The sequence below is a fragment of the Suricata suricatta genome, chromosome 4 (genome assembly GCF_006229205.1).
Source record: "Suricata suricatta isolate VVHF042 chromosome 4, meerkat_22Aug2017_6uvM2_HiC, whole genome shotgun sequence".
NCBI lineage: Eukaryota > Metazoa > Chordata > Mammalia > Carnivora > Herpestidae > Suricata > Suricata suricatta.
Window position 1 is genome coordinate 91,178,231 of NC_043703.1, and position 13,915 is coordinate 91,192,145.

General features: G+C 37.8%; 1 protein-coding gene across 3 annotated transcripts in view; it reads left to right on the forward strand.

The window, feature by feature from the left end:
• PPM1B (protein phosphatase, Mg2+/Mn2+ dependent 1B) overlaps window positions 1-12,330 on the forward strand; it is a 92,885-nt gene extending 80,555 nt beyond the window's left edge. Inside the window, exons 6-7 of one of the 3 annotated variants that reach the window (XM_029937274.1) lie at window positions 11,333-11,377; window positions 12,080-12,167. In XM_029937274.1, coding sequence (XP_029793134.1) covers window positions 11,333-11,377 — 45 coding nt within the window. In that variant the 3' untranslated portion in view covers window positions 12,080-12,167. Of the gene's footprint in view, window positions 1-783; window positions 2,558-11,332; window positions 11,378-12,079 lie in introns of those variants that run through there. The other 2 variants (XM_029937273.1, XM_029937275.1) reach the window with 2 other exon arrangements.
• The last annotated feature ends 1,585 nt before the right edge of the window (window positions 12,331-13,915 follow it).

Here is a 13,915-nt window from a genome sequence, read left to right on the forward strand (position 1 = left end):
AACCAGGTGTTGGGAAAATACCCATTAGAAATTCACTTGTATCTATATAGAATTTAGAAAACTTGAGGCTTGGCTTTTTTCATTAACTAAAAGAAGACATTTTGAGAAGTCTTGCTTACTCAAATGCTTTCTGTTTCTTAGCCTCTTTTTGTAATAAAAAATACTAATCTTTGGATAGTAGGGACACACATAGACATGTCGGAAGATTGCCATGATGAGCGTTTTAAAGACTGCAAGACTGTCATCTTTGCTGTAGATATTCATCAGATATTAACAAATGCAAGAATTTTAGGATATTTTAAATAGTGGCTGATAGAGTTTTGTTTTTGTTAAAAATAGGTTTTTAAGATACAGGAGTCACATGGGAAATTTTTTTTCAATGTTCAATTATTTTGTGAATGTAGAACTTTAACTCTTCTCCTTCGTGTTTATATTTGTCATGTATCTAAAGTTGCTTAAGGTGCGCTCAGGTGAAACTTTGGATCTTTGGATGTAGCTGATATTTTGATCTGTTTTTCCAATGCCAGAATGTTTTTAAGTGGTTTGAGAAAGAGGAAGGCATTTGGTGGAGAGGGGAGGAAAAAACCCAACCAGTTACCTATCTGTATTAGATAGACCCCTGTGTGCACGCACAGTATACACTGCACACCTCTCTATAAAAGTGCCTTTTCAAACAAAGGAAGGTAATTTGTTCATCTAATTTTGTTTTCTTTTGAAATTCAATCCAACCCGGAAGTGGTATAGGTAAATAATAATAATATTCTTCCTTTTCTCTTCCTGTAGGGTGCTGGAGATCTAGAAGACCCATGGTAGCCTTATAAACCTTCTAAAATGCTTTTGATTCTGAAAATTGGGGGAAAAAAACTTTTAATCACAATTTTCTTCAATACAAGGGAAAAATATTCTTGTGGATTCCCACCGTTTTGTGATATGAGCAGAAAATCATTAGCATTTCCCACCATTTGTTCATGTTTGTGTTTTCTGATAATTGCCACTTGTAGCATTGCCTGTACTACAGTATTTTTTGCCAACCTCAGGCATACTGGTTACACCTGTACTGAACTTTGGGCCCTAGGAACCAATGGAGTTATTTCACCACAAGTAACAAACTGTGCCCAAGGTGCATGGGAACATAGTTAGCTGTGCTCTGAAGATCCATTATGTTTTTCTTTTTGTTTTGTTTTAGACAAGACACACAACACATAAGCATGTAAGAGTAAAGAGTTGTATGGGATGCTCCTTTCTCAGTTCACCAAGTTGGAAGCCTTTTTTGCAGCTCTGTGGCTTGAGATTTCCTTTGAGCAATTTACTATAGGATATATATTTATTATTCATTGTTATTTAATTTTTTTTTCTAATTTTACCTGTATTACCAAACGGGGTTCTCCAATAATGTCCAAATTGTAATGTTGCCTGCTTCAAGATAAAGTGTATTTGGCAGTAATATTATAAAACCTCACAAATTTTATGCTTGTATCTACTATATCCTTCCACTCACACTAGAAAATCTTTTGAAACCAAATGGGTTAATTTATGGCTATTTATAATTTGCTTTGACATCTCACTGCTGCAAATTTTTTTAAATGAGGAGATTTGCCTTTATAATGTAAATTGTGATCTTTGTTTTACATGTGGGTTTCTGTAGTTTTAATTTTTCAGCTTTTAAGATACAAGTCGTGTGTAATTTGGTCTAATTTTTAATTGTTTACGATACTTTAAAAGCTCAGAATATCACATTGAAATGACTATAAATACATTTAAAATTATCTATTTTAGATCTAAGGAAATATTACAGAGATATTTTCATGGGTTCAGTAACCTTTCATTTTATAACATTGGGCACGGTACAGAGCGGCTGTCACATAAGGTACTTGAAGATTATTATTTTAATTCTATTTTTACAATAACCTTGACTTCTTGAATTCTTTTGAGTTTTGCATGTAGTAAATCCAATTAATGCTGAACATGAAGAGTAAAATATTTATCTAAAAGAAGCTATTGGGGTAGGAGAAGCGATGAATGTATCCATTTGTACATGGTTCCCATGTTGTGGATGCTTTGTAACATTTTCCTCTATGTTTAAATTGTGTTTCAGCAGGATGTAGTTGCCCTGTGTGTAGTTAAACTGAGTCGTCATCTGGTCCTGTGTGAAATGGAATTCATGATATTTTCTGTAACATTTTCCTGAAGCTGTTTCTGGAGAGCCACACATTTGAATACAGACAGCTTTCCTGACCATTTGATTTACTGTGCACCTGAATTTTGGTCTAAAAGGAATTATTGCCACAATATATTTTATTTATTCCTTAGATTTTAGCCTTGTAAGTTAAAGTGCTTTACGTGATGATGTTAAAAGCTGTCTGTCCCTTTCCCGGGTTTGGGGGGTTGTAAAAAGCTAGGGAATGGAGAATGCGAAGTGGTTCATTGTTCCTACTGTCCACTCTGCCCCAGCCTGTACTGACAGTACTTTTCCAGTATGATATTGTGATGTTTCATACGATGCAGTGAACATAACCGACTTGTTACTAAATAAAGAATTGATAAAAACAGTGTGACACATTCCGATTTGGTATGGTTTTTAAAAGCAAAAGGCCAGTGTTTAATGTTTTTTTTTTCAGTTTTATTTATTTTTGAGACAGAGCTTGAGGTGGGGAGGGGCCGGGAGAGAGGGAGACACAGAATCCGAAGCAGACTCCAGGCTCCCGAGCTGTCAGCTGTCAGCACAGAGCCCGGCGAGGGGCTCGAACCCACGAACCATGAGATCATGACCTGAGCTGAAGTTGGACGCTTAACTGACTGAGCCACCCAGGCGCCCCTTGAATGTTCTTTTTAAAACATTTTACGTGGTTGGAATATTTACTGTGAAATTTTTCTTACAAAGCCATGTAGGTGAATTCTAATAACCCCAAGGAGGAATTAACCAGATTGTATAGGATAATACTAATCAACCCTTTCTTCACTCCGAAACCATTTTTATGCCACTTTTTCAGGTGGTCTAGCGGCTCTTGAAATACAAATAATGTGTGAATTAGCAGAGGAAAACCCTGAATTCAGTCTTCACTAATCCAAATTTTCTAGTCCAGCTGTTTTCAAATATTTTGGCCTTAGGATGCATTTATATTCTTTTTTTCCATTTATATTCTTGAAGGTCAGAGATCCCAAAGAACTTTTGCTTTTGTGCATTTTATTTATTATATTAGAAATTAATGCCAGGCCATTTTGCATACTATTTTTATTCATTAAGAAAATGAAACCCATACCTATTAACATAAATATTGTTTTTGTGAAAAAAATAATTATTTTCCAAATTTAGTGTGAAAAGTAGCACTTGTTTTCGTTTTTGTAAACCCTCTAACACTGGGCTGGATCCTCATCTGATTGTGCATTCATTTTGTTGCAATGTGGTACTTTGAAGTACATGAAGAAATCTGGCATCACAAAACTGCATATATGGAACGGGCATTTTAATAGCTTCAGGTAGTTTTGAATATTCTGTTTGATACACTGTCAGAACTTCAGAGCTGGTAGTTTCTTGAAGGTGCAGTGTGAAATCTGAAAATTCATCAGCTTTGTACTCTGTTACATTAAAATCGATTTGATCTATCTTGTTGGGAGTTTGGATCTGCTATTTGGCATGATTTTGTAACATCATGCATTGATCTTTGGGGAAATACTGTTTCACTGAATTATGCTTCTTTAGAATATTGACACGTTATTATGCAGTGTTTAAAATTTTCTTGTTAATATAACTGATCTCAGAAAAAAACTCTTGTTAAGTATTGAGAAGCTGTCAAGCTCACGATGATGGATACAGGTTTTTCAAAATTCTAATTGTCATTGGAAAGGTGAAATGTTGTCACTGGCAACAAATATTGTCAGTTGTTTTCCTTAAGCGACAGGCTTCATTCATTTCAGAGAAAATGTCTTTCGAATAACCATAGTCTGTCAGTCATTCTTGCAAGTCAAAATGGTGCACCATTGAAGGCGGCTAGTTCATGCACAGCTCGGTAGCGTCCAGCCGTCACACTCCAGCCTGCTCTACGACCCAGTGCTCCCTTACCATCTAAGATACTAAAAAGAGTGTACTCTAGGAGAAAGGTGGAATAAAATTTTTTACTGTTGAATCAAGGACCCTGTTAAGTGAAGCTGTTTTCTCCCCGCCTTTTCTCTGAGTGTGGCATGAAGACACAGCAGCAGCGAATTAGTGTGTGGTCTGTCTCAGTTCGCACCAACGTGCCTCCGGTATTGCCCATGGTTTCTTGTGCGCGGTCCATGCAAGTGTCAACGTGTTGAAAAGTAATAAGTATTAGCATTGTTAAGAAATTAGTCCTGATTCCATAGACCTCCTTGAAAGGTTCCCTGGCACCCCTAGATTTTGAGGATTGCTGTCCACGTCCATTTGGACAGCTTCTTGGTGTGTTCATTCACTCCAGATATCACAATCTAATAGTGAATGGATATTAATGACATACAGAGCTCACGTAAAATGTACCTTGGGGGTGGTGGCGGGGAGATGGTGACTGTGGTCACCATTCTACTAAGCAAGATGAACAAGGTAGAATCTTTAATTTTGTATTTTCTCAGGAAATCCCAGTGATGGGTTTCAATATATTCGGATCATTCTAGTCTTAAGATGTCTTCAGTGACTACAGATTTGTGTTGTATCAAGTCATTTTACCACACCTGAGATGTGACTTCAGTTTAGCCAGATAAAGATCGGACTTTGTTTTTAATGACCACTAAATCGATTGGGGTTTTTTGCTGAAGCTTTTCGGTTAAGATTTTTCACTTTCTGAGCATTCATGCAGAGTTGAGTAAAGTTACCATGGAGATGTTAAAAAAAAAATACCTAATTTGTCTCCTGTTTCTTGCCCAATTATGAGAGGCTTGGTAATTCTAATATTAATTATTTGAGCTTTTAGTTTTAAATGTGTTTCTTTAAAAGCAACTGGAACTCTGAATTCTCCGTAAATCCTTACATCTGTTTTATTTTCGGGACGTGTGTGATTTAGTTGGGTTTTGATGTCTTTTCTCGGTGCTTGTCAGGCTCTCCCCCAACTACCTAAGTAGATCCTTGGTCTTCATAAGAAACTGAGGCAAAATTTAGAATTCAGAGAAAGTTTCCATATAATGAGTCAGTCTTCCTATGTGAAAATGATGGTACCTGCCGTGTCCCGAGGCCTCCCACCCCCACTCCCACTAGGCTTCCGAAGGGCTTTTAATGACTAGAGACATGGTTCTCAGGAAGTAGAGCCTCACTAGTTCATAGTCCACACTAAACTCCCTGAAATACTTGATAGAAGGAGACCATGTATAAATAAGTATTCTGACATTACGAACAAGATTTGTTTTGAGATGACAAATTGGTCATCAGAAAACAAACGTTTTCTGGATGCGTGAAAGTATGCAGTCAGACCAGAGTGCCTGTGTGTGTTACTGGAGTTAAACTGAGTTTTTATTTCGCTTTAGTTACTGAAATTAAGTGGAACTTGGCCATTGAATTTATTTGCCAAATTGTAGATTGCATTTTTCAGTGACTTTAAATTCACATTTCCTCTTCCCAATTGGCTTTATTTGTATTTTGGAACTAATCTGATTAACTAATAAGGGAAAGCTTTTGATAAAGATTTTAGAGCACATTTTGTTTTAGGTGGCTAAATAGTAGTAGTGAAAACTAGCATGTTGTGATTTTTTTCTCATATATTAAATAATACAATGCACAATGCAGAAAACCCATTGTATTTGTAATACGGTCAAATGCTAAAAATCATTACAACTAGAATTTAAATCAATTTGAAGAGTTATTTTTGCAAATAAATTCTTGCAGGCTATAATAAAATTTGTTTTGCATTGCTTTTTGTGTTCAGTTGCTTTAAGGTTTTGGTTTGGGGGGGGGGGTTGTTTGTTTGTTTTTGCTTTTGTTTTTCCCCTATTCAATTTTGGGAATTTTCTGTAAGCCCTACTGAAAATGCTAAGCAAGTGTTTATTTTTGTCCATTGTATGGTACATTGTGGTCTAGAAGTAAACCAGTGTGGCTACTAACACAGAGTAAGTTGCTTTTCAGACATCACTGCTCGTTCTTACTTCCTGTTTTTCTTGACTGTGGTCTCTTCTCCTTCCACCCCTTAGTTTGTTTTAGTTTTATTCTACCTGCAAATACTTCCTGTTAACTAAATACATCGTTTCCTGCTCAAGTGTCCATGGTAGCTACGCTCCTCTAGTTCAGGAGTGAAGGGTACATGATCTTGGTATTTGGGGGTTAGTAATTCTTTTTTCTATCTCTTATATCCACAACTCTAGTGGCACTAAAAAGAGCCATAACTTTCAAGTATGGGTGGAAACAGGGACACCTGGGTGGCTCAGTGGGTTAAGTGTCCACCTTCGGCTCAGGTCATGATCTTATGGTTCATGAGTTTGAGCCCCACGTTGGACTCTGCTGACAGAGCCTTTCTCTCTGCTCCTTCCCCAGTCACACTCTGTCTTTCTCTCAAAAATACATACTCATCAAATATGGGTGGAATCAAAGTTTAGTGACTTTCCCCCTGGGTTAATAACCCTAGGCTATAATGGCAATAGTGATTTCTTTAGTGATTAAATTTGCACAACAAATGCATTTTTCTTCTCATAACATCTACCTCCAATGAAAATATTTGGGCATGTATTTGAGATGAAGAGGACCAGTACAATCCAAGGGCAGAGAGAGAAGGAGACAGAATCCGAAACAGGCTCCAGGCTCTGACCTGTCAGCACAGAGCCCGACATGGGGCTCGAACTCACGAACCACAAGATCACGACCTGAGCCGAAGTCGGATGCTTAACCAACTAAACCACCCAGGCACCCCCCAAGAATTATTCTGACTTAAGGGTCTGGGGCCTGCCTTCCATCTTCTGGGTCATCTGTGCTCATTTTTGCTTGTGCACTCACTATGAAGAGGAGTTTCTGTTTCATTACTAAATAAGGAAGGCACAAGGCACAATGTATTTTGGCAAAATTCAGCAGTGACCTAGATTGAGAGGGCCATGGAGTTTATTTTCATGAGATTTTGCCTGTGAGTTAGCATCATCTAAATCCAATGATACAGTATAAAGCTTATTTTAAATATATTTAATAGTTTCTGTTGAAATTGATCTTAGGTAAAACTGGTGAGCATTATTATAGAACTTCAGAATGCATTCCAACATTGAGAGTCACTGGATTTTACTAATCCTGGAGTTACAGGTTCTGTAGGAACCTAAAGGCATCTTGTGAAAAGTTAACATTTTAAAATTATACTCAGAAATAAGCTAGTCTTAAGAATTTTCATGTAGTTCAAACTCCCCAGAATGTTAGAGTGACACGAGTTCCATTTCTCAGCCTCCAGAGCACTTCTTTTTTCTGTGGTGCTCGTTGGGATTCTATAGAAGATTTGATTTGAGTAAAGGTTCTTTGACCTTGAAAAGCTTAAAGATTACTAGGGTCAGAGTGTATATATGACTTGGCAAATGAAATAAGACCTATGCTCTTACAAAGAAGGAAACTCAGAAGACTGTCGGCTGATCTGTGAATGAGCATTACAAGTTTTGATTTGTGATCTACCCAAGTATTCCGATTTACGTATTTAGGAGGATGGGGAAGGGTAGTGGAGTTGGCGCCAAGAGTCAAATATCCCCTACCACAAAGGGTCAGCCACCTCATTACCCCTTCCCCCACACATCCACCCACCATGTTGGGTTAGTTTTGGTTTTGGCCGGGGGGGGGGGGGGGGGGGGGGGGGGGGGGGGGGGGGGGGGGGGTGTGTGGGGTGGGTGGTGGAGTGACCTTACAGGGAGGAAAGAGTCTCATTCCCATCCTCAGGTTTCAATTTATTTGCTCACATTATTACCTCTGCATCCCCTTTTCTATAAAACAAGCTAATGGTTGAGTAATAAATTGGTATATTTAGTGTGACTACCCCACAGTGTACCTATCTACCCATCAAGGATAGACCATTTGTAACTCTGCTAAAAATAACTGATGCAGTGGGCATCCTGGCATGTGTCCTTTTGAGCACATGTACTAGAGTTTTTCTAGTATTTGCCTAGAAATAAAATCACTAGGTTATTCTGTATCCGTGTCTTCAAGTGAATATTGCAAATGCATTATACTAAAGGTGTATACCAGTCCCCACTCTCACTAGGAATATACCAAAATTCCCTTTTCTCCCTCTCCATTCTCAGTTAATGCTGATATTGTCAGACTTTCAACTTGCCAGTTAGGTGAACATGAACTAGTATGTCTTCATTGCATATCTGGTTACATGTGAGGCGAACATCTTTTTCTATATGTGTGGCCACTTGAGTTTCGTCTGAAATGTTTGCTCATATCCTTTGCTCATTCTTTTTGGTTTGCCATTTTCTCATTTGTCATTTTTTATATAGTCTGGATACTAATCCTTTCCTATAAGTGTTGCAAAACAATCGATTTATAAACATATATACATACACAGTTTGTGTACGGGATCTTTTGTTATCAGAATTTTATGGTTTGTACTATTGTCTTGTTCAAGAAATGACCATCTCAAGTTCACATATTCTCTTTGCTTCTAATAGTTGTAAAGGCTTCATCCTACCTCCAAAGCACATATATTTAGGATTTTAATCCATCTTGAGTTTACTATTTTATATAGTATGAGGCCAGGAACCTAATTTTCTGCATGCTGCTAGCTAATGGCGTCAACACCACGCTAGCCCTGTCCCATACCAGTTTCCCTACATGTGTGATGCATTTCTCATCCCTGAATTCTGTTCTATCATCTTTTTGCCCAACCCTGTCAAATATCACAACATTTTATTATTGTGGCCTCATAAATGCTGATGCCTAACAAGTACGCATTGCCTTCTTCCGTAAAACTAGTTCCCTTTCATAAAAATACAATGAGATAATCTATGCTCTACTTCTTAGTGGCCTGCATCTGTTTGGGCATCTAATGTTGAAAACTTCTCATTCTACTTATGGAAGTTCCTTTGTGTGCTCCTGTCGCACATTTACATGTTAAACTAGCCTGGGAGTGCAGGGGTCACTCAGACCCCTACCTTCCCCTATAAGGCTGCACCAGTTAACAGAGCCCTGACGTGCTGTGTTGGAACTTGAGGCAAATAGAAAATTCAGTGACCGTGATTCTGTCTTTATTTAAAATCTGACATTTTGTCCATCATGGTTTTCACATTAGTTCTTTTAAATGTTGCATGCGTGTATTTTTCTCAGTTACTGGATTTTTTGGCCCTATATAAGTACATCACTTCCTTCGCCTTAGGCTCCGGCCGATAAGTATGTGGACTTGGGGGCCGTTGAAGTGACTAACAATCTCTAGACCCTTTTCCTGATTGAAGGCGGATGTTGCCAAGGAGGAAGAAGTCAACCTCTGCCCAAGTCCCCTTTACCGGAAACCAGTTTATCCTGGGGCTTTTAGTGAACTGCTGCGAAGGCTGGGTGAAGAGCCCTGTGCTCCAGCAACAGCGAGCTGCTCTTGGGTTTCCTTGCGTAGGCAGTGAACCAACCCTCTTAATCTCTAAAATCAGGATGCTGAGGGAAACGGCTCGCTCTGGAAGAACGTCATTGAAGTAACAGCATCAGTCTCCAAAATTCATTCCAAAATGCACTATCTTATTTTAATACCTTTGAGACTGAGAAGCACCTTACACCAATGGCATCTTGGAGTTCCCAGCGGCTGGGCAGCTGTTCTGGCACAGTTGCTCTGAGTTGGTGAGAGCCATTCATATTTCGGTGCCGTGATGGGGTTTTGCATATGGTTGGAACTACACGTGTTAACTCCAGGGCTGTTTAAAATGTCTTAAAAATGATTACATATGATTTAACGTCGAAGCAAAGTTACTATGTACGCAAACCAGAAATGACAGCATAAGATTTCTGAAGAGTCTGTCTTAAAAACCTATTGCGACGCCTGCCTGGCTCAGTCGGTGGAGCACGCAGCTGTTGATCTCGGCGTTGGGAGTTCAGGCCCCACATTGGGCGGAGAGCCTACTGGGAAAAGACCCTATGGCAATAAGTATAAAATAATTTTAAGTGTTATTAAAGCATCATTTTTAGTTTAATTTTTTCTTAATTATGCATTAAGAGTGGTGCAGAAAATCATGAGCTCTTGGGAATTTGATACATAATTTATAGGTAAGCAATATGTATAAAACATGCATGGGAATGATACACATTAATTTAGGACAGTGTTTGTTTGGAAGCATTGGGAAGCGTGAGATCTTTATTTCTGTACCTCCCCCAGACCCCCAAAGACTCATCAAAATGTTAACATCTGTTAAATCTGGGCAGTTAGGTAAGGGAATCATATTCTTTTCTGTAATTGTCTGTATGTTTGAATTTTTATAAAGTTTTGAAATAAAAAATACAGAAAATAAGTGAATTTAGTGGTCTCGATTTGCCTTTTGGGGAGAGGGTGCCAATTTATAATCCCAACGGGATACAAAAATGCCTGTGTCTTTTGCTTTCTCTCATGTTGTGCATTGCCAGACTGGTGAGTAAGATATTGCAATTTATGATATTTTCTTGACTTAATCCTCAATTATTTGATGACTCCTGAGATTGAACATTTTTTCCCTCATATTTCAGCTAATTTGCCTATCTTTTAATAAAGCCTGTTTTATTTGCATATTTTCTGCTAATAGAGTTATCATTTATTGTGAAAGTTCTATATATTTAGGAAATCAACCATTCTCCGAGAGATGCCACGAATTACTATTTTATTATCATTTTAAAGTCAGGATATTGAGGGATGGAACTAAGAACAAAGCACATCTACCAATACGGAAAAGACCTAATTCCTGAAAAACTGCTAAGTCAATAACATGGGTCTCTTTCCCCAAAATCTTGCATCATGATACTTTATTTCTGTGCTTTTTGTTACACAGGAATTTTTCTTTCTATGCCAGTTTTTCCTCTAGGCAGAAGGAAGCCTTTCTGCAGTGATCGGAGAGACGCTCCAGAGAGCTCAGGCGCTCTGATCTGAAGAGCGCTGGGGGGCTCTCTTCGGTCAAAAGTATTAAAGATAATCTTTTTATCTGTCATGTGCCATTTGAAAAATATAGTGCGGTTTGTTTTTTGTTGTACTTTAAAATGAAGTAAAATGTACAGTGAACGGCAAAGATTTTAGGTGTTTAATTTGAGGAATCTTGAGGCGAGTCCCTTGGTTATTTATATTCAGAAATTGTACAGTTTGGGGCACGTGGCTGGCTCAGAAGAGTGTGCAACCCTTGATCTTGGGGTCTTGAGTGTTTGAGCCCCATATTGGGTGTAGAGATTACTTAAACTTCAAAAGTTTTAGAATTTTATTATTTCCTTTAACAGTCTGGATCTTCCGTTGTAAACATAGGCAGTCTTTTCACATTCTGAGTAAGTAAATATTTACATATATTTTCTTTTATGGCTTTTCTCTTTTTATGATAAATACAATAATACTAGTTGAACTTATTTTGGGATATTACTGTATGGCCAAAAAAACCCCCTAATGTAATATTTTTCATTTTCCCCTCTCACCAGCGAGTACATAAGCCAGTTTCTTATTTATTTGAAAGTGCCCTTTTACTACATATTCTTGTGTATGCTTGTGTTTTCCATCCCAGTGCTTTATATTATGTATCAATATGTCGTCCTGTGCATCATAGTTTTATTATACGCTTTATTATCTGGTAGGGAAATTGCTTCCTTATTACCCCCCTTTAACAAAAATGAATGTATATTCTTCCATTTGAACTTTAGAATAATTGGGCCAGGGTTTCTCTGCCAAAGAAAAATCCTATTAACGTTGAGTTGTTCTATGCATAGATGGTCATTGATAATCTTCAGCAGCGAAGAATTCCGTTCTGGGAAAGTGCTACCTCTTTCCCTTTATATGAGTGTTTTTATGCCTCCCCCTCATAAAATTTTATAGTTCATTACCCAATTCTTAAGTAAATTCCTTGTTATTTTATATTTAGTACTTCTGTTGTTGCGAACCACTCCCCCGCCCATATATTTTTAATTCATATGTTCTTTGTAGACAACGCCCTTAATCACTTTCAACAAAATCATTTCAATTTCTATCATTTCCACCAGATGGCAGTCTCGGGCACATCCATCTGTAAACCAGTCGAGGGCTCTGGTGACACGAAAGGCAGTGGCTGGCAGACCTTCCAAGCCCCTAAAAGTACAAGGACATGAAGATTTTTCTTTTTAAAAATGAAAGAGAAATGAACCCAACATTACGTAATTGTATTATTTATACTTCTATTAACCTGTAATCTTCCAGCCCATTAGTGGAAACAGAGAAAAACTGTCATTGCACCCTTCCAAATCACATTTCTCTGTCCCTGTGATAAACACCTGTGGCTTTGGGGCAGTATTTTCGTTTTATTCCACGGATTCTCATGGTTAGAGGCAGTCTTTCATCTATAATTGTTTCCCTTCCCCTAAAAGTACCATTTAAATGAGAAGTTCCTGAGTTTCTAAATGTTCATGTAAGAACATCTGGGATTTGTGATGCCCCCGGCCTCTTCTGAAATGAGGTTCAGTGTTTATGGTTAGTATAAAGGGAAGTAAGTTTTTAACTGGTTTGTTCTACATGAATACAAAACGTAACCCCCCTTAGATTAGATATTTTATAAGCGAATTAGATGACGTCACAAAGACATCTTTAAGAATATATGAGGTAGTGAATATCTTGGTGACACAAGAAACCAGCTCAAGTATTTCCTCATAAATACTTTTCCCAGTGGCCAAAAAATTGTACTTTTGGAAAACACATCACCTAAGTTCCCCTCTTGTGCCTTTTATTACAGTTGTATTTGTTAACTTGTTTTTAGGTGATCAGAGAGTAGTACGTGACTGTCACTGTACAGTAATCTCTCCCTTTCTGAGAGATTGTATTTCCACTCTGAGAGGAAAGGTGCAAGAAAGTGTGATAAGAAAACAGGAACCCAAGTTTGCTCCTTGAGCACAAAGGCCACCAAACTTAATTCTTGCTTTTCCAAAAAGCTGGTGCAAATATTCTAGGAAGTAATATACCCAAAACTTGGAAAGACAGCAAATAATTTTTTAGGGAAAGCCATGGAAAACTGCCTTTCATGTTTTGATCTCTGGATAATTCCACAATGCAGTATGTAGAATAACAGATTTCTTTAGTGTGTGGATTGAGTCACGTCTTGCATAATCACTGAGAATGAATGGTGAAAGGGGTTCATGGCAATTTCAGCCATGTGGTAGTTACTTCCAGAGCATGTTTGCACTGTACGAAGATGCACCTTCAGGACAAAATTGGAATTGATTAGAATTAGGTTCGTACCATACCACACATTGCCATGTAGTTTGAGGTAACCTAAATTATATAAATAAAACCATAAGTTAAATGTATCTGGAAGATTGGCTGTGTAAAATTGACTCTGAAAAGGAATTCCTTTCTAATAACCCATGTTTGTATTGTATATATGTTTTTTTAGGGCTTTTTGCTTTTTCAAGGGGCAACATGCATGAACATAGCAGGTAAGACAGAATAGTCCCTGTTACAGCATAAAAGTGTACTTTATATTGAAGTTTCTTTCACCAAGAAAACTTCATATAATGCTGATTGCTTTAACATAGCAGAGGGGGGAGAGGACCAAATAAATTACATTTTTGAGACTGATTTCTCATCAAAAAGCAACATACATTTCACCTGTATCTCAGTAAAAGGAGGGGGGAAACACACACACACACACGGCTGTCCATTTAAGATTTTTTAAAAGTGGCCAAAAAACAAATTCTAAATGATTCATAGTTTACAGCCTCAAAAGTTGTAACATAGTAGTTCTGAAGGATTGTCATTTGTGTGTTCTTCAAAAATAGACTCACAGATTTTGTACCTGGTCAGATCTTTGAGTGTATATTTAAAGGATCTCACAGTTGGAAGACCATTCA